Below are 21,517 nucleotides of genomic sequence, written 5' to 3' on the forward strand. Positions count from 1 at the left end.
TCTAACAAATACTCAGATACTTTTTCTTTACTGATCTCTTTTAGAGCTTTCTTCAATTCATTCTTTACTCCGACAAAATTAGATCCTTGGTCAGATCTAAGCTCTCTGACGGTACCTCTAATGGCTATGAAACATCTCAAGGCGGTGATTAATGCGTCAGTTGACATATCCTCTAACATTTCCAGGTGAATTTCTCTGGAGCTCAGACATGTAAATATTAGTTCATATCTCTTGTGCTCCTTGCGGTTCTGTTTGGTGATGAATGGGCCAAAGCAATCCATTCCGCTATAAAGAAATGGTGGTGATGGGTTTACACGATCTGCTGGTATATCTGCCATTCTTTGCTCTTCTGTGGGTCTACGTGCCTTTCTGCAGACTACACATTTACTTATATACTTTGCTATAACTTTTCTCCCTTTCACTATCCAGTAACCACCTTCTCTCAAACAGCTTTGGGTAAAGCTTCTTCCTTGATACAAGGATTTGTTGTGGTAGTGATCAATCTTGTGAAGGTAGAGTTTTTGGGTAGAATTGCTGGATGCAGGGGTGTAGCTAGAAATGCATGGGCCCCATAGCAAAAAAAATGTATGGGCCCCCCCCCAGCCCCCACATATCTATCGGGCCTCCCACCACCCCTTCCAGAGCTCCCACCCAAACACCCATCCTAGATCTCCCACCGCCATGAGCAGTTTCACACTTGCGGCAGGACGGATCCGGCACGCTGTTCAGCCTGTTGGATCCGTCCTGCCGCTATTTCGCCTTGCCACCATTCCCATTGACTATAATGGGAACGGGGATGGAGCTCCGGTGCAGCGCGGCAGTGTGCGGTGAAAAGCTGGCGGACGAAAAGTACTGCAAGTCCGACTTTTTCATCCAGTGGCCTCTCACCGTGCAGTGCTGCGCTGCGCCGGAGCTCCGCCCCCAGTGCTGCGCTTTCATTGATGATCTATCCTCTGAATAGATCAGCAGCTTCTAATCGGCGGGGGTCCGACACCCGAGACCCCCGCCAATCAGCTTTTTAAGAAGGCAGCGGTCCTCCAGCAGCGCCGGGGCCTTCTCACTGTTTACCACCGGGCCGCTCGACCACTGACGTCAGACTAGTATCGACTAGCGTGCGCGGGGCTAAGCTCCATTCAAGTGAACAGAGCTTAGCCCCGCCCAGGCCAGTGATACCAGTCGTGACGCCAGTGGGCCGGCGGTAAACAGTGAGAAGGCCACGGCACTGCTGGAGAGCCACTGCCTTCTCAAACAGCTGATCGGCGGGGGTCCCGGGTGTCGGACCCCCACTGATCAGATGCTAATGATCTATACAGAGGACAGCTCATCAGTTAAATGAAAGTGCAGAACCCCTTTAACTTCAGAATCACTTAGTTACTAATTACAGCACACACCCCTGTAGTGTCCACCATCAGACAGGGGAGGGAAGAATCCCCAGAAATGGAGTCAGCGTGCCCCCTCTAGTTCTTCCCTCCCCTGTCTGATGGTGGACACTACAGGGGTGTGTGTCCTGTAAATGTGTGATTAGTGAGAGTCTGATGATCTGAATTCTGAAGTTAAAGACCTGCAAGGATAAGGAGGGCCCCCCCTGCTTCTGGGGCCCCACTCTGCAGGCAGCTCTTTTTAACTTAAGAATTTAGATCAAGTATCTCAGAAACTTCTTTCTCACTTTCTTAAATTCACTTTAAGGGAATCACTTACTTTTAGAGTCACAGCAGCAGCAGCAGGCAGTGGCACAGACTGGAGTGGCAGGACTGGAGACCAGTGAGGAGTGAGTGCGGTTCCTTTCTCTCACTCTGAGCTGCTCACCTCAGACTGGAGTGGCACAGACTGGAGTGGCAGGACTGGAGACCAGTGAGGAGTGAGTGCGGTTCCTTTCTCTCACTCTGAGCTGCTCACCTCAGACTGGAGTGGCACAGACTGGAGTGGCAGGACTGGAGACCAGTGAGGAGTGAGTGCGGTTCCTTTCTCTCACTCTGAGCTGCTCACCTCAGACTGGAGTGGCACAGACTGGAGTGGCAGGACTGGAGACCAGTGAGGAGTGAGTGCGGTTCCTTTCTCTCACTCTGAGCTGCTCACCTCAGACTGGAGTGGCACAGACTGGAGTGGCACAGACTGGAGTGGCACAGACTGGAGTGGCACAGACTGGAGTGGCACAGACTGGAGTGGCACAGACTGGAGTGGCACAGACTGGAGTGGCACAGACTGGAGTGGCACAGACTGGAGTGGCACAGACTGGAGTGGCACAGACTGGGGAGTGGAGACCAGTGAGGAGTGAGTGCGGTTCCTTTCTCTCACTCTGAGCTGCTCACCTCAGACTGGAGTGGCAGGACTGGAGACTGGAGACCAGTGAGGAGTGAGTGCGGTTCCTTTCTCTCACTCTGAGCTGCTCACCTCAGACTGGAGTGGCACAGACTGGAGTGGCAGGACTGGAGACTGGAGACCAGTGAGGAGTGAGTGCGGTTCCTTTCTCTCACTCTGAGCTGCTCACCTCAGACTGGAGTGGCAGGACTGGAGACTGGAGACCAGTGAGGAGTGAGTGCGGTTCCTTTCTCTCACTCTGAGCTGCTCACCTCAGACTGGGGTGGCACAGACTGGGGTGGCACAGACTGGGGTGGCACAGACTGGGGTGGCACAGACTGGGGTGTGGAGACCAGTGAGGAGTGAGTGAGGTTCCTTTCTCTCACTCTGAGCTGCTCACCGCAGACTGGTTTTGGGCAGTCAGAGAGCGCGAATCAGACTGGCGCCAGTGCGGCCGGCGGGACCACTCCCTCCCTAGTCCCTCCACACCAGTCTCCAGGTACAACCCTGGCCCGGCCCCCTCCACCGCCTGAGTCCGCCTCCTCCCTCTAGTTACTAGGAATCATTTTTCCATTCCAATTTCCTGCGCTGCGGCGCTGGTGCCTGGCTCCGCCTCTGTGCCGTCCCTCAGGTACGCCCCCATTCCAGTCCCCACTGCCTACCTCATCTGCTGCTCATGCAGCCGTGCGCCCCGCCTGCTCCAGTCCTGACCTGACTCCTTCGGCTTCTCCCCAGCCAGGCCCGAGCCGCAGACCGCCCGCGCCCCACCCACTACACTAGTGTAGTGGGCGGGCCTGGCTGCCTGTAGTGTCACCGTGTGTGTGTTAAAAAAATTAAGGCGGTCCGGACGGGCCTCCAGTGGCATAGGGCCCCATAGCCACTGCTATGGTTGCTATGGCGATCCCTACGCCACTGGCTGGATGCTTCACTCTGCTAGGTAACCATGCATTTTCCAGTCTTCCTCCCACCTTCAGTATACCATCCTGCAGAACAAGATTGAGCTTGTACAATGGGTGGTTGTTTGGAGGCCTTTTAGGTTCTTGACTAAGTCTCTTCAACTCTTCACTGTAGAATCTCTGTTGAATGAGTCTTATGACTGCTTCTTCAGCTTTCATTCTATCTTCTACATTCAACGATTCCTTCTTTCTGATTCCATTTGCCAAACGTTGAATTTGAGCTACTACATATATGACTGTATTCCATTTTGAACATCTGGCTAGTCTTTCAAGTATATCATCTAGACACTTGGCAGCAGTGCTCAATGTTTGTACAGCTTTTACTTCTGGATCACCCATAGACAATTCTGTGTAACCTTTACTGGGCCTGATTGCCTTTTCCCAAAGGAACGCTGGGCCTGTGAACCAATTTGAATTATTCAATTCAGTTACATTCAGGCCTCTTGAAGCATGATCTGCTGGGTTATGCTTTGTGTCAATGTGATGCCAATGTTATGGATTTGTTATTTCCTGAATTTTCTCAACTCTGTTGGCGACAAAGATATGGAATCTTTGAGCTTCATTGTTTAGGTATCCTAAGACAACTCGTGAGTCTGTCCAAAAATATTCTTCATCTCTTGTCAATTCCAATTCTTCTCTCATAAACTTGCTTACTGATGCTGAAACTACGGCTGCTGTCAGTTCAAGTCTTGGTATTGTCTGAATACTGGTAGGCGCATCTCTGGCCTTCCCCATAACCATAATCTTTTCTTCTCCTATTACTCTGATGTAGGAGCACTGACCATAACCATAACTACTGGCATCTGAAAAGTGATGAAGTTCTATTTTCTTGGATTTTCCGAAATTATGAGGTACAAAACATCTGGGTATCTGAACTTCTCTCAAGTTTTGCAAGTCTCTTATCCAACTCTCCCACCTCGGCCTCAAATTTTCAGGTATGGAATCATCCCATCCCAACTTGTGTCTGCATAATTCTTGCAGTATTTCTTTTGCTCTGAGGATTACTAGGGCCAATAATCCCAATGGATCAAATATAGAAGCCACTGCGGAAATAATAGTTCGTCTAGTTGCAACTTTCTCCTCAATAGATTCTTCAAAGAACAACTTGTCGTTCTCCTTATTCCATCCCAGTCAAAGTGCGTTCTGAACTGGAAGATGATCATAATTGAGATCTACATTCTTCATTGTAGCTGCACGTTCAGAGTCACTGATGGATTCCAGTATCTCTCTGTTCTTTGAGATGAATTTGTGTAGCGCAGGTTTCCTCTTGCACATAACTCTTGGCTTTCTTTCACTAGTTTGATTGCAGATCCTGTAGACTCTAGACTTATGAGACCATCATCTACATAAAAGTTTTTCTTCAGAAAATTTGCTGCTGATGGGCAATCCTTTTCATTCTGATTGGCCAGGTACTTTATACCATAATTGGCGCAACCTGGAGATGCTGCTGCTTCAAACAAGTGTACTTCCATTCTGTATTCTGCTGGCTCTGTATCTGTATCTCCATCCTCCCACCATAGAAACCTCAGCAAGTCTCTATCTTCATTTTTCACATGAAACTGGTGGAACATCTTTTCAGCGTCACGCATGACTGCTACTGGATACTTTCTGAATCTACAGAGTACTCCAGGCAGAGTGTTTGTAAGATCTGGTCCTTTTTGTAGATGATCATTCAATGCAGCACCATTGTACTGTGCGGAGCAATCAAATACCACTCTAATCTTATCTGGTTTCTTTGAGTGGTAGACACCTTGATGTGGGATGTACCACACTTTAACTTTCTCTGCATGTTCTTCTTCGAGGATGCCTTCCATGAATTTCAAATAATCCTGTTTAAATTTGGGATCTATTCCTATCTTTTTCTATAAACATTTCAATCTTGCTAGGGCAAGATTTCTGTTATTTGGCAGATGAGGTCGTTATCTAGAAGGTAAGGGCATTTCAAGATGACCTTGTTGATTCAGCTGAATACTTTCTTCTAGATTGTGCACGAACTTTGTTTTCTTGAGATGCACTCTTTTCTTTAGAACTTGTATCTGCAAAGTTGGATTCAAGGATCTTGATTACTTTTGCTGGACTTACAGTTGGTAACTCTTGGACAGATATTGACACAATCGAGTCACCTGTCTTGAGTTTGCGATCTGCTGTTTTCCTCCAACACCACCCCATCCTAGATCAGTTTGAACCGCGTAGGGTTCAACCTTTCGTGGTATCAGGGCTTCGGGACAATCGTAGCCTATCAACAGTCCAATACCAAACTCCTTTAGCGGGGACATTTCATGAGATATGACAGATAGGTGCTCCCAATTTTTGGCTGTTTCACAGGTAGGTATGCAATATCGATCTAGCGTTATAACGTCTTTTGTTTAAGCTGGAGGTAGATCTAATGTGCAGTTTGAATGAAGTCCTCTAACTCTGTCCTTTGACCCTTTGACTGTTCACTAATGTGTCTCTCCCCGTCATTGTGGTGTTGTAGAAATATAAATAGTTGTAATCAGCTCGCATCAAAGTTTGTGTAAGGAAAAAGGTAAATCCCCTTTCCCTTAGCCGCAGTCAGAGGCATACCCAGTTGTTACCATCTTGCTTGAAATTCTGAGCAACTCCTCCCCTCCCTGCTCAACGTGTTCCTTTTATTAACTCACAAAAGATGTAAAAGGGGCTGGCCCAAGACAAGGATACAGGAAGTGATAACATACAGGACGTGATGACAGGACGTGTCGTAAATGACCGCAGGTTGACATATGCTGCCATAGGCTCTGATTCTGATTCTTCTACCGTCTCTACCATATAACTCAAGTTCCTTTTTATTCTTTCTTTCTTTAGCTTTCTACGAATGTCTTTAATGTACAATTTCCACTTCTCATGCATTCTGGCAAACTTTTTTCCTTTTTAATGCTGCTTCTTGCTCCAAATTTTCCAGCATCTTTGGGTTCTGTTTTCTGGCACGTGATGAACGTCTTAGTTCATCTGCTTGGGCTATATTTTTTGGAGGCAAGACTAATGCTGCATCAGAGTCTTCTACCTCAGACAGGTTCCATTGCTCTTCAACTTCTACTCTATCCATCTTGGTATCCTGTAACAGTGGCATGGTAATACTAGGCTCAGACATTTTACTTTAAATGCTATAACAATCAATACAAATATTAAGAGTCCTTTCACTTTAAATGCAATATTGACAAATGCAAAAATAAATGACTTTCATTTTTAAATGTAACAGCAATAAATGACTTTCACTTTAAATGCAAGAGTCCGTGTACTACAAACTGTCCTTTAAAGTAAAACAAAGTCTTTATCTGAACACAAAAATTTCTCTTTTATGCCAAAGACTGTATGCAATGATAAGTAATAAAGGAAAGCTCTGACCTTATTCTGAAGAGCAGGATACTGCGATCTGAAGGATGCTGGAACAAATGTCTGTCTTAAAGGAGACTTGTCTTTTCTTGATGTGATGCTCTGTGCAGACTTGCGATGCTCTGTGCAGACTTGCAATGCGCTTCTGCAGGCTTTGGGCCTAGTGGCGGGAAACTAGCTGGCTGCAGTACGCGGCCTCTTCGTGGATAGCGGCGCGGGCACTCTAGCTCTGGACTTTAGCCTCCCACTATACGTCTCTTTCTCTCTCTAGGGATCGCAGGAGGGTTGGAGCTCTTTCTCTGACTATCTTGCCTTTGCTTGCTCACTCGGGGAACAGTTGCTACGCGGCGGTATATGCTGGCGCTCCGCTGCTCTAATGCTTTTTTTACTGTGCAATTTGAGGAGCGCTATCTCTTTGCCTTCTGACTGTAATAGTTCTACTGTGGCAGGTGCAGCACTATGAAGTGCCTTTTGCGCTGTGACATTAGAAGAATTCTGATATCTCTGACTGTTAGTCTAACCAGACTGTCTGTTACTCTGTAATTCCTCTAGCACCGTTCTATGGAAACAGTAGGTGTAAAGAGCACAACAAATGCTGGAAATAACTTCTTTATTAACTTCAACTTTTCTTCATATATAACACTGCCGCCTCCGCAGCAGATAGTCCATGTACAAAACACGTGTTGAAAAGATATCACAAAATGGCGGTATGCATAAGATGGTGATTCAACAGTTTTAATCTTGTCATTCAACATAAAATGGTGGCTATATTTCTCTCTCTTCAGTATCTGTGCTCTCACTTTAAGTTATTTAAGCACTTTATGATCTTTCTGAGAGGCACATCTGAGGTCTAACTAATAGTTATTCTTGCAGTATGCAGTTAGCAGTGACTATTTGCAGATTGGTTGAGTATGATCTGGTATGGTTGTATGCAATTTGGATTGCAATATGGAATCTGAATGCTTGCAATTGTATTTACAATTGAATTTAGTGGAACTGTAAGCAAACACTCATATAACTGGTTCAGTATACAGTTCTAATCACAATACTAACAATATGAACATTATATAACTATTCTAAATACCTATTTTGGCCTCTTGTTCCCACAAAAACACAGCTCTTAGCGAAATGAATGTCTCTTCAGCTCCTGTCTCTGGTGAATAATGATTCCAGCAGCTCCTGCTAGGGGAATTCCCAGACAGGCTGTGTGTGAGGCTGTCTGTGATTGGTGAAAACTCTTGCTGTGTGAGAAGCTGGCTGTGATTGGTCAAGACTTCTGCCCAACAACAACAGATTAACACTATACTTTCTGTTGTTTCTGCTGTGTCACTGAGCTTACCTTACATTACAAAATGAATCTTAAAGGCATATTATCTTTTTCTGCTTTGGTGAACACAAAATATAAGTTATATGGCATCCGTGTCACAGTAAATAACTCTGCTTTTGTCTTTAACACATAACCTTAATACAGTTCCTATGTTTATTAGCAGGTTTTAGGTGTATACACATATAAGCTATACTAGCAACCTAGGACAGGTCTTAGCTGGCCAGCTACATGCTTAAATTCCAGTTCATACCTCATGGAGGCACCACTGGATGTTGTCCTAACCCAATGTGCACAGCTTTATAGGGCAGTTCCATTTGTTGTAGTGCTTGTGTCAAGGCTGAATATAGGTATGCTAAAACCGTTTGTTGCCTTGGTCCCGAAAGCGGGTGGGTGGTCACCAATTCCTCACTGGTATGTATCATATAAACCAGACTTCAGGCTGTGACAAACGTATCCTCTTCTGGCCACCCATCCTACACACAATCAAACACAGTGGCCTTTACTCCTGATCATTATAATTAGAGATGAGTGAAGTTTTGAAAAATTCAATTCGACACCTAAGCCAAAGTTCGCTAAGAAATTAGATTTGTTCCGAATTAATTGGTCACAAATTGCTATAAATCGGGTATACCCAAGCCAATTTTGCCTTCGGGTACGGCCAGACAGAGTGGCCATGCTGCAGTGAAGAACCATATGGCCAATTAGCCTGCAGCTGCCTGTAATTTTAAGGGGTTGTCCGAGTTATGAAAAAACAAATATAGCACTGTAAATCTGATGGGCAGCGATATATAACTGAGCTAAGCAAGGTTTAGGTAAAAAAATATATATTTCCTCATTTCCCTGGTTCTCCTCTGGCCCTTTGTTTACCTGCAATAACAACAATCTCTGCCCCTTCGCCTGTTCTTCAATGGGAGTAAATACAAGTGCTGCCCTGAGTGATGTGTCTGAATGCTGGGAGACTCAGCAGCATGTTGTATGTGTAGGACTACAGGTCCCAGCTGTACAATGACACTGCTGATACACACAGGATCTTCTCCCTACCTTTTCTTGTGCAGAACTCTACTTGTCTTTGAGCTCCTGTGCCCAACATTTGTCTCCTCATTGCCTGAAGCTACTCAGTAAAGCCTTCAGCGCTGAGTCTGTGCTCCTGAAGGGGTTAATCTTTCCTGAAGTATCAAGTGGGAGGGAAACACAGGGCAGGGCAGAGCAGGGGAGCGTGGCCAGCACAGTGAGGTCTGTACAGACACACATCTGACCTCTAAGGCTTTGTGCATCATAAGAGCAGGGAGAGAAGATGACGGGTCATGTGACCCTCAGTGAAATCTGAGAAACCAGCAACTGGAGATAAAGTAAGTCAATTGTAAAGTGCTGTCATTGGCCTAGTTAGAAACATACAAAGAACAAAATAATCGGACAACCCCTTTAATAATGAAGTCCGCACTCTATAGTCAGTCTTCATTGTTAAAGGCTGCGCGGAACCTTTAATGCACCTTGAAACAGGGGTAGCTGTTGGTACGGGGTTTGGCTGGTTAGGTGGGGGGACAATATGCATATTATTGCTGTTCTGGCCTGCCATCTCCTGCAGGTTATTTGACAGTAAACACAGACTATTAATCAGCTTTGGCATATCCACTTCTCCAACCCCAGCGCTCTCCTGTCCTACAGGTGGGGGCCCTTCTTCTGCCATCTGCCTTTCCTCCTTTTCCACATCATCTACTATTAATGAGAATTTGTCATCAGAAGTAGATCATCCAGATCCTCCTCTCTGCATCTTGCTGACTTTTCTAGAACCAGGAGACCAAGAAGAATGTTTTGGAAGAAGTAAAGCCAGCAAAAGATGAGGATGGTCATCATTAAGACCTGCCCCTCTAAGGGGTGCAGACTGGATGGTATGGATTGGAGCTCTGGCACCAGAATAATAAAGGCTTCTATCTTATTGGTATTGAATTACATATCTTAGTTTACGGCTGATGTAGGAATAAGTAAATGTTGGAATAAATAAAACTGACTCAGAATTAGTCTCCCTGGACTCTTCCTACACCCTCCCTGCAGTCTCCCTGCACTCTTCCTACACCCTCCCTGCAGTCTCCCTGCACTCTTCCTACACCCTCCCTGCACTCTTCCTACACCCTCCCTGCAGTCTCCCTGCACTCTTCCTACACCCTCCCTGCAGTCTCCCTGCACTTTTCCTACACCCTCCCTGCACTCTTCCTACACCCTCCCTGCACTCTTCCTACACCCTCCCTGAACCCTCCCTGCACTCTTCCTGCACCCTCCCTGCACTCTTCCTGCACCCTCCCTGCACTCTTCCTGCACCCTCCCTGCACTCTTCCTGCACCCTCCCTGCACTCTTCCTGCACCCTCCCTGCACTCTTCCTGCACCCTCCGTGCACTCTTCCTGCACCCTCCGTGCACTCTTCCTGCACCCTCCGTGCACTCTTCCTGCACCCTCCGTGCACTCTTCCTGCACCCTCCGTGCACTCTTCCTGCACCCTCCGTGCACTCTTCCTGCACCCTCCGTGCACTCTTCCTGCACCCTCCGTGCACTCTTCCTGCACCCTCCGTGCACTCTTCCTGCACCCTCCGTGCACTCTTCCTGCACCCTCCGTGCACTCTTCCTGCACCCTCCGTGCACTCTTCCTGCACCCTCCGTGCACTCTTCCTGCACCCTCCCTGCACCCTCCCTGCACTCTCCCTGCACTCTTCCTGCACTCTTCCTGCACCCTCCCTGCACTCTTCCTGCAGTTGCAGTCTCCGTGCACTCTTCCTACACTCTCCCTGCACTCTTCCTACACCCTCCCTGCAGTTGCAGTCTCCCTGCACTCTTCCTACACCCTCCCTGCAGTCTCCCTGCACTCTTCCTACACCCTCCCTGCAGTCTTCCTGCACTCTTCCTACACCCTCCCTGCAGTTGTAGTCTCCCTGGACTCTTCCTACACCCTCCCTGCACTGTTCCTACACCCTCCCTGCAGTCTCCCTGCACTCTTCCTACACCCTCCCTGCAGTTGCAGTCTCCCTGCACTCTTCCTACACCCTCCCTGCAGTCTCCCTGCACTCTTCCTACACCCTCCCTGCAGTCTTCCTGCACTCTTCCTACACCCTCCCTGCAGTTGTAGTCTCCCTGGACTCTTCCTACACCCTCCCTGCACTGTTCCTACACCCTCCCTGCAGTCTCCCTGCACTCTTCCTACACCCTCCCTGCAGTTGCAGTCTCCCTGCACTCTTCCTACACCCTCCCTGCAGTCTCCCTGCACTCTTCCTACACCCTCCCTGCAGTCTCCCTGCACTCTTCCTACACCCTCCCTGCAGTCGCCCTGCCCTCTTCCTACACCCTCCCTGAAGTTGCAGTCTCCCTGCACTCTTCCTACACCCTCCCTGCACTCTTCCTACACCCTCCCTGCAGTTGCAGTCTCCCTGGACTCTTCCTACACCCTCCCTACAGTCTCCCTGCACTCTTCCTACACCCTCCCTGCAGTCTCCCTGCACTCTTCCTACACCCTCCCTGCAGTTTCAGTCTCCCTGCTCTCTTCCTACACCCTCCCTGCAGTTTCAGTCTCCCTGCACTCTTCCTACACCCTCCCTGCAGTTGCAGTCTCCCTGCACTCTTCCTACACCCTCCCTGCAGTTGCAGTCTCCCTGCACTCTTCCTACTCTCCCTGCAGTCTCCCTTCTTCATTATTATTCTATTAATGATTTTCAGCAACACAGTCCCTAGCACATGAGCGCTTGCCACATCTTTCCCTATGCTCAGCTCACAGGACAATGGCAGAGACTGCGTAGGGTGAGGGTTTTATAGGGCTGTGACATCACAGGGGTTGGCTATCTGCGAATTGGCTAGCTGCACAGCCTATATATTTTATATTTGTGTAACCCTAGTTGGATGTACAGCGCTTTATGACGCTTTAAAATAAATAATAACTGGAAAAGAGGACTTGCGCGTACCAGTAATTGGATTTCCAGGAGTCCCTCATGGCAGCACACTTACATTCCTAAAGTTTAGTATATGTAGGATTCCTGTTGGTGTTCAAAATCCCTTGCATCCATACTGGTGTAGGGTGGTAGGAAGGGCTTTTGGCCTCTGTTTGCTGTCCCAGGAAGGTCAAGATGGCAACCTCAAGTGGTGCTGTCATGAGGGACTCCTGGAAGTCCAATTACCAGTAATTGCCCCTTTTCACCTGACTCAACCATAGCCCAAGAAAAAACACTTTGTGCCAGATTACTTTTAATAAAGATTTGCAAACTTTAAGGGCAACCCCCATTTTGCACATGAAATTGCATGTCTTTTTGCTACACAGTTGTCACTTTTGTAAAAGGTATGTGGCAATGACAGGTCCCACAAGGCCAAACACGGTTAAGATGATTGATGGCAGTTTTTGGGTCACACCAGGTATCTACACCGGCTCCTAGCTGGCGGAGTTCAGATTTTGGCCCCCAAACTTGCCAGTAGCTCCAGAATGGGCGCATCTGATGCCACCGTAAACGAGATCAAGACTGGCATTAAAACTGTCTGCGTTGGTAAATCCCCCTAATATGTCTTATTAGAAGCTTCTCTCGCTCCAGCATGCTAAATACATGTGTGATGTTCTGGAGCCATCATCTCGTGCTTGGCTCAGGAAATACTTGTCATTGTTAGTCATTCTGATAATTCATGGTCTTTTCTGCTCATGTAGAACGTTCTACACACCTTCTCCAGCTACCCGGTGACCTATACAAATGTGTTTCACATCTATTAAATCAGGGTCAAGATCTCAGCACTATTAATTGTACGGTAAAAGAAGAGTCCTATGTGCTGCATGATGAGCGACAGGAGGACGTTCCTGCAGAGATGTATGTGTGGGGTGAGGAAGAGTGGAAGGAGGACATTCCTGCAGATAGCCTCCCAGGTGAGTTGTAACCACGAAATAAAGCAGACAGATTCTCCTTCACTAGATGAAACCATTTTGTGTTGATGTTGTTAAGTGCCATCACGGTGGATGAAGATGTGATCTTGTTCTATGTGACCACTCGTGATCTGCATTTAAAGGGAACCGGTCATGTAGATATTTGATTATAATCAAACTAATTATATATAATCATTAACTACTAAAAAGTGCCTTAGATGTATTCACTTACTGGTGTGACAGATGGTTACCTCATAATATACACACAAAGATGCCGCATGCTAATGAGCTGATTTGAGTCCAGCGTGATGTCACTGAGTCCAGCGTATATTTAATTCAGAGCTATAGCCACTCCCCTGCCCACCTGCTGCTGATTCATATGGAAAATAACTGTCATTCAGCAGCAGGTGGGCGGGGAGAGTCAGGAGCTCATGAATATTCAGGACTCATCATTATCAGCTGGAGCCCACTGACAAAGGTCTAATTACAGACGTCCCGGGAAGATAATGTGGCTTTAATATTTTTTCTACTCCTGCATATGAATAATACTGTATGGAAATAGAAGTGATGTCAACCTTTCTTTGACCATTAAAAAGAATTGCATATACTTTAACTGGAGTGCCGTGGATGTTCCTAATTTCAGATGATTCTTCTCTCACGAGCACCCAGATTACAGCATTGGAGTGCAGATCGCATATTTTTAGAATTACCACAGGTGTTTAACATCCAGCCTCCAGCCATACAGTCTACCATTACTACAGTATATAACATCCAGCCTCTAGCCATGCAGTCTACCATTACCACAGTGTATAACATCCAGCCTCTAGCCATGCAGTCTACCATTACTACAGTGTATAACATCCAGCCTCTAGCCATGCAGTCTACCATTACCACAGTATATAACATCCAGTCTCTAGCCATGCAGTCTACCATTACCACAGGTATATAACATCCAGCCTCTAGCCATGCAGTCTACCATTACCACAGGTATATAACATCCAGCCTCTAGCCATGCAGTCTACCATTACTACAGGTATATAACATCCAGCCTCTAGCCATGCAGTCTACCATTACCACAGTGTATAACATCCAGCCTCTAGCCATGCAGTCTACCATTACTACAGTGTATAACATCCAGCCTCTAGCCATGCAGTCTACCATTACTACAGTGTATAACATCCAGCCTCTAGCCATGCAGTCTACCATTACCACAGGTGTATAACATCCAGTCTCTAGCCATGCAGTCTACCATTACCACAGGTATATAACATCCAGCCTCTAGCCATGCAGTCTACCATTACCACAGGTATATAACATCCAGCCTCTAGCCATGCAGTCTACCATTACTACAGGTATATAACATCCAGCCTCTAGCCATGCAGTCTACCATTACTACAGGTATATAACATCCAGCCTCTAGCCATGCAGTCTACCATTACCACAGTGTATAACATCCAGCCTCTAGCCATGCAGTCTACCATTACTACAGTGTATAACATCCAGCCTCTAGCCATGCAGTCTACCATTACTACAGTGTATAACATCCAGCCTCTAGCCATGCAGTCTACCATTACCACAGGTGTATAACATCCAGTCTCTAGCCATGCAGTCTACCATTACCACAGGTATATAACATCCAGCCTCTAGCCATGCAGTCTACCATTACCACAGGTATATAACATCCAGCCTCTAGCCATGCAGTCTACCATTACTACAGGTATATAACATCCAGCCTCTAGCCATGCAGTCTACCATTACTACAGGTATATAACATCCAGCCTCTAGCCATGCAGTCTACCATTACCACAGTGTATAACATCCAGCCTCTAGCCATGCAGTCTACCATTACTACAGTGTATAACATCCAGCCTCTAGCCATGCAGTCTACCATTACCACAGTATATAACATCCAGTCTCTAGCCATGCAGTCTACCATTACCACAGGTATATAACATCCAGCCTCTAGCCATGCAGTCTACCATTACCACAGGTATATAACATCCAGCCTCTAGCCATGCAGTCTACCATTACTACAGGTATATAACATCCAGCCTCTAGCCATGCAGTCTACCATTACTACAGGTATATAACATCCAGCCTCTAGCCATGCAGTCTACCATTTACTACAGGTATATAACATCCAGCCTCTAGCCATGCAGTCTACCATTGCCACAGTGTATAACATCCAGCCTCTAGCCATGCAGTCTACCATTACTACAGTGTATAACATCCAGCCTCTAGCCATGCAGTCTACCATTACCACAGGTGTATAACATCCAGTCTCTAGCCATGCAGTCTACCATTACCACAGTGTATAACATCCAGCCTCTAGCCATGCAGTCTACCATTACCACAGTGTATAACATCCAGCCTCTAGCCATGCAGTCTACCATTACTACAGGTATATAACATCCAGCCTCTAGCCATGCAGTCTACCATTACTACAGGTGTATAACATCCAGCCTCTAGCCATGCAGTCTACCATTACCACAGTGTATAACATCCAGCCTCTAGCCATGCAGTCTACCATTACTACAGGTATATAACATCCAGCCTCTAGCCATGCAGTCTACCATTACTACAGGTATATAACATCCAGCCTCTAGCCGTGCAGGCTACCATTACCACAGTGTATAGCATCCTGTGGGAGGAGCTGTGTTTCTGCCTCTGTGCTGCACTGTGAGAGGATCGAGAGCCTGACATCGTGTGCTGGGGGATACGCTGCCCTTTCCCCAGGGGGTGGCGTGTTCTCCAGGTATGGATCCTCGAGCCCCTGACTGCCGCCTTTTATCTACACGTGCCGGCAGCCATAGTGGAACCCCGCGTGCGGCAGGAAGACCCCCTGAAACTGGAAACTTACCTCCAGATGCTCCAGCACCAAGAAACAGCGTCAATGTGACAACGGCGGCCAGTGGAAAGCCTCAGAGAACCCCGCAGCGTGCGGCTGCAAAGCCACAGGGAGCAGATGACAGCCCCGCTCATACTGCGGGCAGGAGAGGAGCAGCAACCAGGAGCAGCAGAGATCCACTGCAGGAATCCCTGTGTGACTCCAGCAATGCACCGGGTGTGGTCAGGAGATGTCCTGGGAGGAAAACAAGCCTAGGATCCTCTCTGAGCTCCTCTTCAGAGCAGATAACTCTGCACCCAGGAAAGCTGGATGGAAAATAAAGGCCCGCTGCTGAGCAGGCAGCGGGTGACCAGAGAGCAGAGCCGGCGGGTCAGGTTGCTGAACAAGCAGCCTGCGAAGTCTCTGGACCAGCTGCAGGAATGGAGCCTGGAACCCCAAAGGGTGAGGTATGTGAGGCTGGGAGTAGTCAGGGGCGTAGCTAGAAATGCATGGGCCCCATAGCAAAAAAAATGTATGGGCCCCCCCCCAGCCCCCACATATCTATCGGGCCTCCCACCACCCCTTCCAGAGCTCCCACCCAAACACCCATCCTAGATCTCCCACCGCCATGAGCAGTTTCACACTTGTGGCAGGACGGATCCGGCACGCTGTTCAGCCTGTTGGATCCGTCCTGCCGCTATTTCGCCTTGCCACCACTCCATTCCCATTGACTATAATGGGAACGGGGACGGAGCTCCGGTGCAGCGCCGCAGTGTGCGGTGAAAGGCTGGCGGACGAAAAGTACTGCAACCCGACTTTCATCCAGTGGCCTCTCATCGTGCAGTGCCGCGCTGCGCCGGAGCTTCTTACTGTTTACCACCGGGCCGCTCGACCACTGACGTCAGACTAGTATCGACTAGCGTGCGCGGGGCTAAGCTCCATTCAAGTGAACAGAGCTTAGCCCCGCCCAGGCCAGTGATACAAGTCGTGACGTCAGTGGGCCGGCGGTAAACAGTGAGAAGGCCACGGCACTGCTGGAGAGCCACTGCCTTCTCAAACAGCTGATCGGCGGGGCCCCGGGTGTCGGATCCCCACTGATCAGATGCTAATGATCTATACAGAGGACAGCTCATCAGTTAAATGAAAGTGCAGAACCCCTTTAACTTCAGAATCACTTAGTTACTAATTACAGCACACACCCCTGTAGTGTCCACCATCAGACAGGGGAGGGAAGAATCCCCAGAAATGGAGTCAGCGTGCCCCCTCTAGTTCTTCCCTCCCCTGTCTGATGGTGGACACTACAGGGGTGTGTGCTGTAAATGTGTGATTAGTGAGAGTCTGATGATCTGAATTCTGAAGTTAAAGACCTGCAAGGATAAGGAGGGCGCCCCCTGCTTCTGGGGCCCCACTCTGCAGGCAGTTCTTTTTAACTTAAGAATTTAGATCAAGTATCTCAGAAACTTCTTTCTCACTTTCTTAAATTCACTTTAAGGGAATCACTTACTTTTAGAGTCACAGCAGCAGCAGCAGGCAGTGGCACAGACTGGAGTGGCACAGACTGGAGTGGCACAGACTGGAGTGGCACAGACTGGAGTGGCACAGACTGGAGACCAGTGAGGAGTGAGTGAGGTTCCTTTCTCTCACTCTGAGCTGCTCACCGCAGACTGGTTTTGGGCAGTCGGAGAGCGCGAATCTGACTGGCGCCAGTGCGGCCGGCGGGACCACTCCCTCCCTAGTCCCTCCACTCCAGTCTCCAGGTACAACCCTGGCCCGGCCCCCTCCACCGCCTGAGTCCGCCTCCTCCCTCTAGTTACTAGGAATCATTCTTCCATTCCAATTTCCTGCGCTGCGGCGCTGGTGCCTGGCTCCGCCTCTGTGCCGTCCCTCAGGTACGCCCCCGTTCCAGCCCCCACTGCCTACCTCATCTGCTGCTCGTGCGGCCGGAGAAAATACCGCAGCATGCTGCGCTTTTTTGCTCCGGCCAAAAATCCTGAAGACTTGCCGCAAGGCCGGATCCGGAATGAATGCCCATTGAAAGGCATTGATCCGGATCCGGCCTTAAGCTAAACGTCGTTTCGGCGCATTGCCGGATCCGACGTTTAGCTTTTTCTGAATGGTTACCATGGCTGCCAGGACGCTAAAGTCCTGTTTGCCATGGTAAAGTGTAGTGGGGGGCGGGGGAGCAGTATACTTACCGTCCGTGCGGCTCCCGGGGCGCTCCAGAATGACGTCAGGGCGCCCCAAGCGCATGGATGACGTGATCGCATGGATCACGTCATCCATGCGCATATGGCGCTCTGATGTCATTCTGGAGCGCCCCGGGAGCCTCACGGGTGGTAAGTATACTGCTCCCCACTACTACAATGCAACCAGGACTTTAATAGCGTCCTGGCTGCCATAGTAACACTGAAAGCATTTTGAAGACTGATCCGTCTTCAAATGCTTTCAGTACACTTGCGTTTTTCCGGATGCGGCGTGTAATTCCGGCAAGTGGAGTACACGCCGGATCCGGACAACGCAAGTGTGAAAGAGGCCTTAGCTCCTGGTGTGATTGCTGGTGTTTCTGGTTCTCCTGGTATCTCCTCTGGTGTACAAGCTGCAGAGGCCAGGAGACTGTTTAATTGGGGGGTCATGGGCCCCACTGAAACCCCCTCATTATACTCATCAAGGGTGGCGTATTTTTTAAACCAGTATGAGGAGGTAGAGAAGGAATTAAAACGACTTAAATTAGAGCATAAGAAAGTTCAGGACATGTTACCAAGAAGTAAAAGAGCGGTCCTCTCCTCCAGGCTGGAGAAGCTGGAGGAGGAGATTGCGACTTTGGAGGAAAAGAGGCCTCTATAGTGAAAAATGGAGGGCCGTTTATAGAAAAATTCAAAAATGACTCTCGGTTTGAAAGCATGTCTGGCTCCAGTCCGTCAGGGCTGCGGTCTGGAAGCCAGAGGAAGGTGAAGGAGTTGGCGGTGGACTCATTACCGGGTGGCCAAGGGGACCCCTCTGAACCAGTTATGTCATCCTCTGGGGATGAAGGCAGGTCTGGGGGGAGACTAATGGCGGAGATCAGGCAGCTGGAATCCCCGGTGGGCAAATTGTATTTCGGTGACGAGGAGGTCCCGGAGGACGAGGTGGTAAGAGAAAAGAAAAAGAAGATCATAAAAGAAGTAGTATTACGATTTGTGCCTTCTGAACCCATTGCTGAGCCCAGCCCGGGTCCTGTAGTGGAATCGGGCCAAACAGCACGGGAGAATGAATCTGAGATGGTGGCAGCAGGTACGGAAGTCGAGGAGGAAGAGTCTGACGGGAGGAGGCAGGGGATTGTGCAAGTCCAGATAGGAGATCATATGCTAGTGTGGCTGCAGGTGACTCTTTGCCCAGGGAATCAGGTAATGGTAACTTGCAACGGCGCCTCTTGGAGGCTTTGAGGAAGGAGAAAGAGACTTCCATACAGGTGGAGGGTGAACCGGTTAATCTGTTTTTTTGGACAGAGAGAGATGGTCTGAGAACCTTCCGAGAGGAAAGAGGGGGAGAGACTGTTTGGTCTCTCCCTACATCCGGGGGGAGCCGTCTCTCTTGGAGGAGTGAGGAAGCAACGCCTTCTAGGAAAGACGTTGTGGAGCTTCTCCTGGGGATGGGCTTTGTGGCAAATGACATCATTGCCCTAATCCATCCCTACGGCACCAAGAGTTTCGATGTTAGTTTTGTTAGACCAGAGGCGCTTGAGCTCTTCTGGCCTAAATATGAACTGCTTACACACAAAAATACCTCTATGCACTAGGTGTGTGTGCGCAGAGACACAGTCCTGACCAAAAGACCACTAGAAAAATGGGAAAAAATCATATTTTACATTGTTGGGGTCTTAAAGGGCTTCTGTCGCCCACTAAACCTTTTTTTTTTTGCTTACTTATGATCCCTGCACTGCGATCTATGGCTACATAATCTAATTCATCATTTTGGTCCAGTAGATTTTGTTTAAAACATGCTTTTAAAATATGCAAATTACCTGTCTACCATCAAGTAGGGCGGTTACTTGCTGGTAGCAGCCGCATCCTCCGATCCTAAAGACGCCCCTCCTCATTGTGATTGACAGGGAACGGGATCGTCCTCTGCTGGCCCTGCCTGTTTGCATTAAAAATCTGGCGCCGTAGGAGGGTGTATGGACGGTTAGTGGTACTCGTCCCTACAGAGTATGGGAAAGTGTCCCCAAAATGCCCTCGTCTCAACGCAAAGTGCAAAATGTACGGAGATACGGCATGATACGCCATATCGCCTTTTAAATCCGGCGCCTCAGGCAGTCACCACCCCCTTCCGCCTACTCACCGCTGTGGCACGCATGTGGAACGCACGCTGTTACTGCGTGCTCCACTTCCACCGGGCGTCACATGATTATTGGGGCTGCCGGAAGCTCCGTGTGGCTGTGTCTATGCATCCCGTGTTGCCAAGCAACCGGACGACGCACGGACACTGCACGCTCGCATGCCATCTCTGATGCCGAATGGCAGATTTGTTCAATACAATCAATATGGAATCATTTGGCAGGTTTCTCAGCACATATATCCTCACAGGATTAGTTGTGAGATGCAGATGGAGGGGGTATGAATAACGAGTAGTTATGTCAATACTCCCATAAGACGGTTCCAGATTACGTCATCTGTGGCAATACACTCCGACAAAACGGGTAAAGCTCTGCCGCTCGTTGAGGCCATTAGGATCTACCGTTTTTATCTTGCCTCACATTGAAGGATTCTCTTATTCCAATCACCACACCTCATTGGTGGTTTGACTTTCTCGATGCCCATAAAGGAGAGGCACCTCGAATCCCCGCCATGTTCAGTCCTTACATGACTCGAGACAGGTGTCCCTACAATTATGAATGTCGCCTATATGTTCCCCGATCCTCCTTAGTTTCCGCTTTGTTTTACCAATATATTCCTTGTCGCAGGAGCATGTGATTTTATAAACAACTCCTGTGGTTTTGCAGTTAATCAGGTCCCTAATGATGTGCGTTTTACCCGTATATTACTGCTCTTAAAGGATTTTCCACATTGCATGTATTTGCAGGCTATGCGTCCACTACATCTATAATTTCCATGGATTCCTCTTTCCAAACAGGTTTTAGGTGCTGATATTGGTGAGAAGTGACTATTCACCGTCCAATCACATACACTTTTGCCTATCCTGCAAGTTATACTTGGAGGTTCTTTTCTAGTCTCACAGAGGTCAGGGTCCATTCTAAGTACATGCCAATGTTTTGAGATTATTTCTTTTATACCAGTAGAGGCCTCATTGAATGTACTGATCAGGCGTATCTCTTGCGCCTTTGTTAGGGAAACATTGTCGCTAAATGTTGTCTTTTTTTGGGGGGTGAGAAGAGAGGTACGGTCGCAGGCATAGGCAGCCTGATAGGCAGGTGTTAGTGTACCGATGGGGTAACCACGATCCATGAATCTTTTTCAGAACAGCTGCCTGTTTTTCAAATTCTCAATCTTTGGAGCATTTCCTCCTTAGCCTTAGATATTGACCTCGAGAGATCCCCCTCCTGAGGGGGAAAGGATGACAACTGTCCCACCTATATAACATATAATGTGCCCACATCTGGACATTCTGGAGTTCTGACCTCACCTCATCCCAGAAGACAAGAGTGTTCTCCCACCAGCCCAGGAGCAAATTTGCGTAAGATGGCGCACATGAGCACCCCATCGCGGTGACCCTGAGCTAGTGGTAAAACTTGCCATTGAAGGGGAAATAGTTCCTCTTGAGTACAAACTCAAGTAGCTGTAGAACCAGACTATTGTGTGCCACAAATTCCCCGCATGGGAAAAGAAATATGGAAGTTAAATTTGTCTCTCCTGGAAGAAGCGATGGTAAGACAATCCTTTGA

General features: G+C 48.3%; 1 protein-coding gene across 1 annotated transcript in view; it reads left to right on the forward strand.

Moving 5' to 3' along the window:
* The window catches only part of LOC122922306, a 71,505-nt gene extending 53,022 nt beyond the window's left edge, over nt 1-18,483 (forward strand). Inside the window, exons 6-8 of the mRNA XM_044272875.1 lie at nt 12,671-12,815; nt 17,150-17,252; nt 18,309-18,483. Of these exons, the coding sequence (XP_044128810.1) occupies nt 12,671-12,815; nt 17,150-17,252; nt 18,309-18,483 (423 nt within the window). The remainder of the gene's footprint in view (nt 1-12,670; nt 12,816-17,149; nt 17,253-18,308) is intronic.
* The last annotated feature ends 3,034 nt before the right edge of the window (nt 18,484-21,517 follow it).

The sequence above is a fragment of the Bufo gargarizans genome, unplaced genomic scaffold (genome assembly GCF_014858855.1).
Source record: "Bufo gargarizans isolate SCDJY-AF-19 unplaced genomic scaffold, ASM1485885v1 fragScaff_scaffold_165_pilon, whole genome shotgun sequence".
Taxonomy (NCBI): domain Eukaryota; kingdom Metazoa; phylum Chordata; class Amphibia; order Anura; family Bufonidae; genus Bufo; species Bufo gargarizans.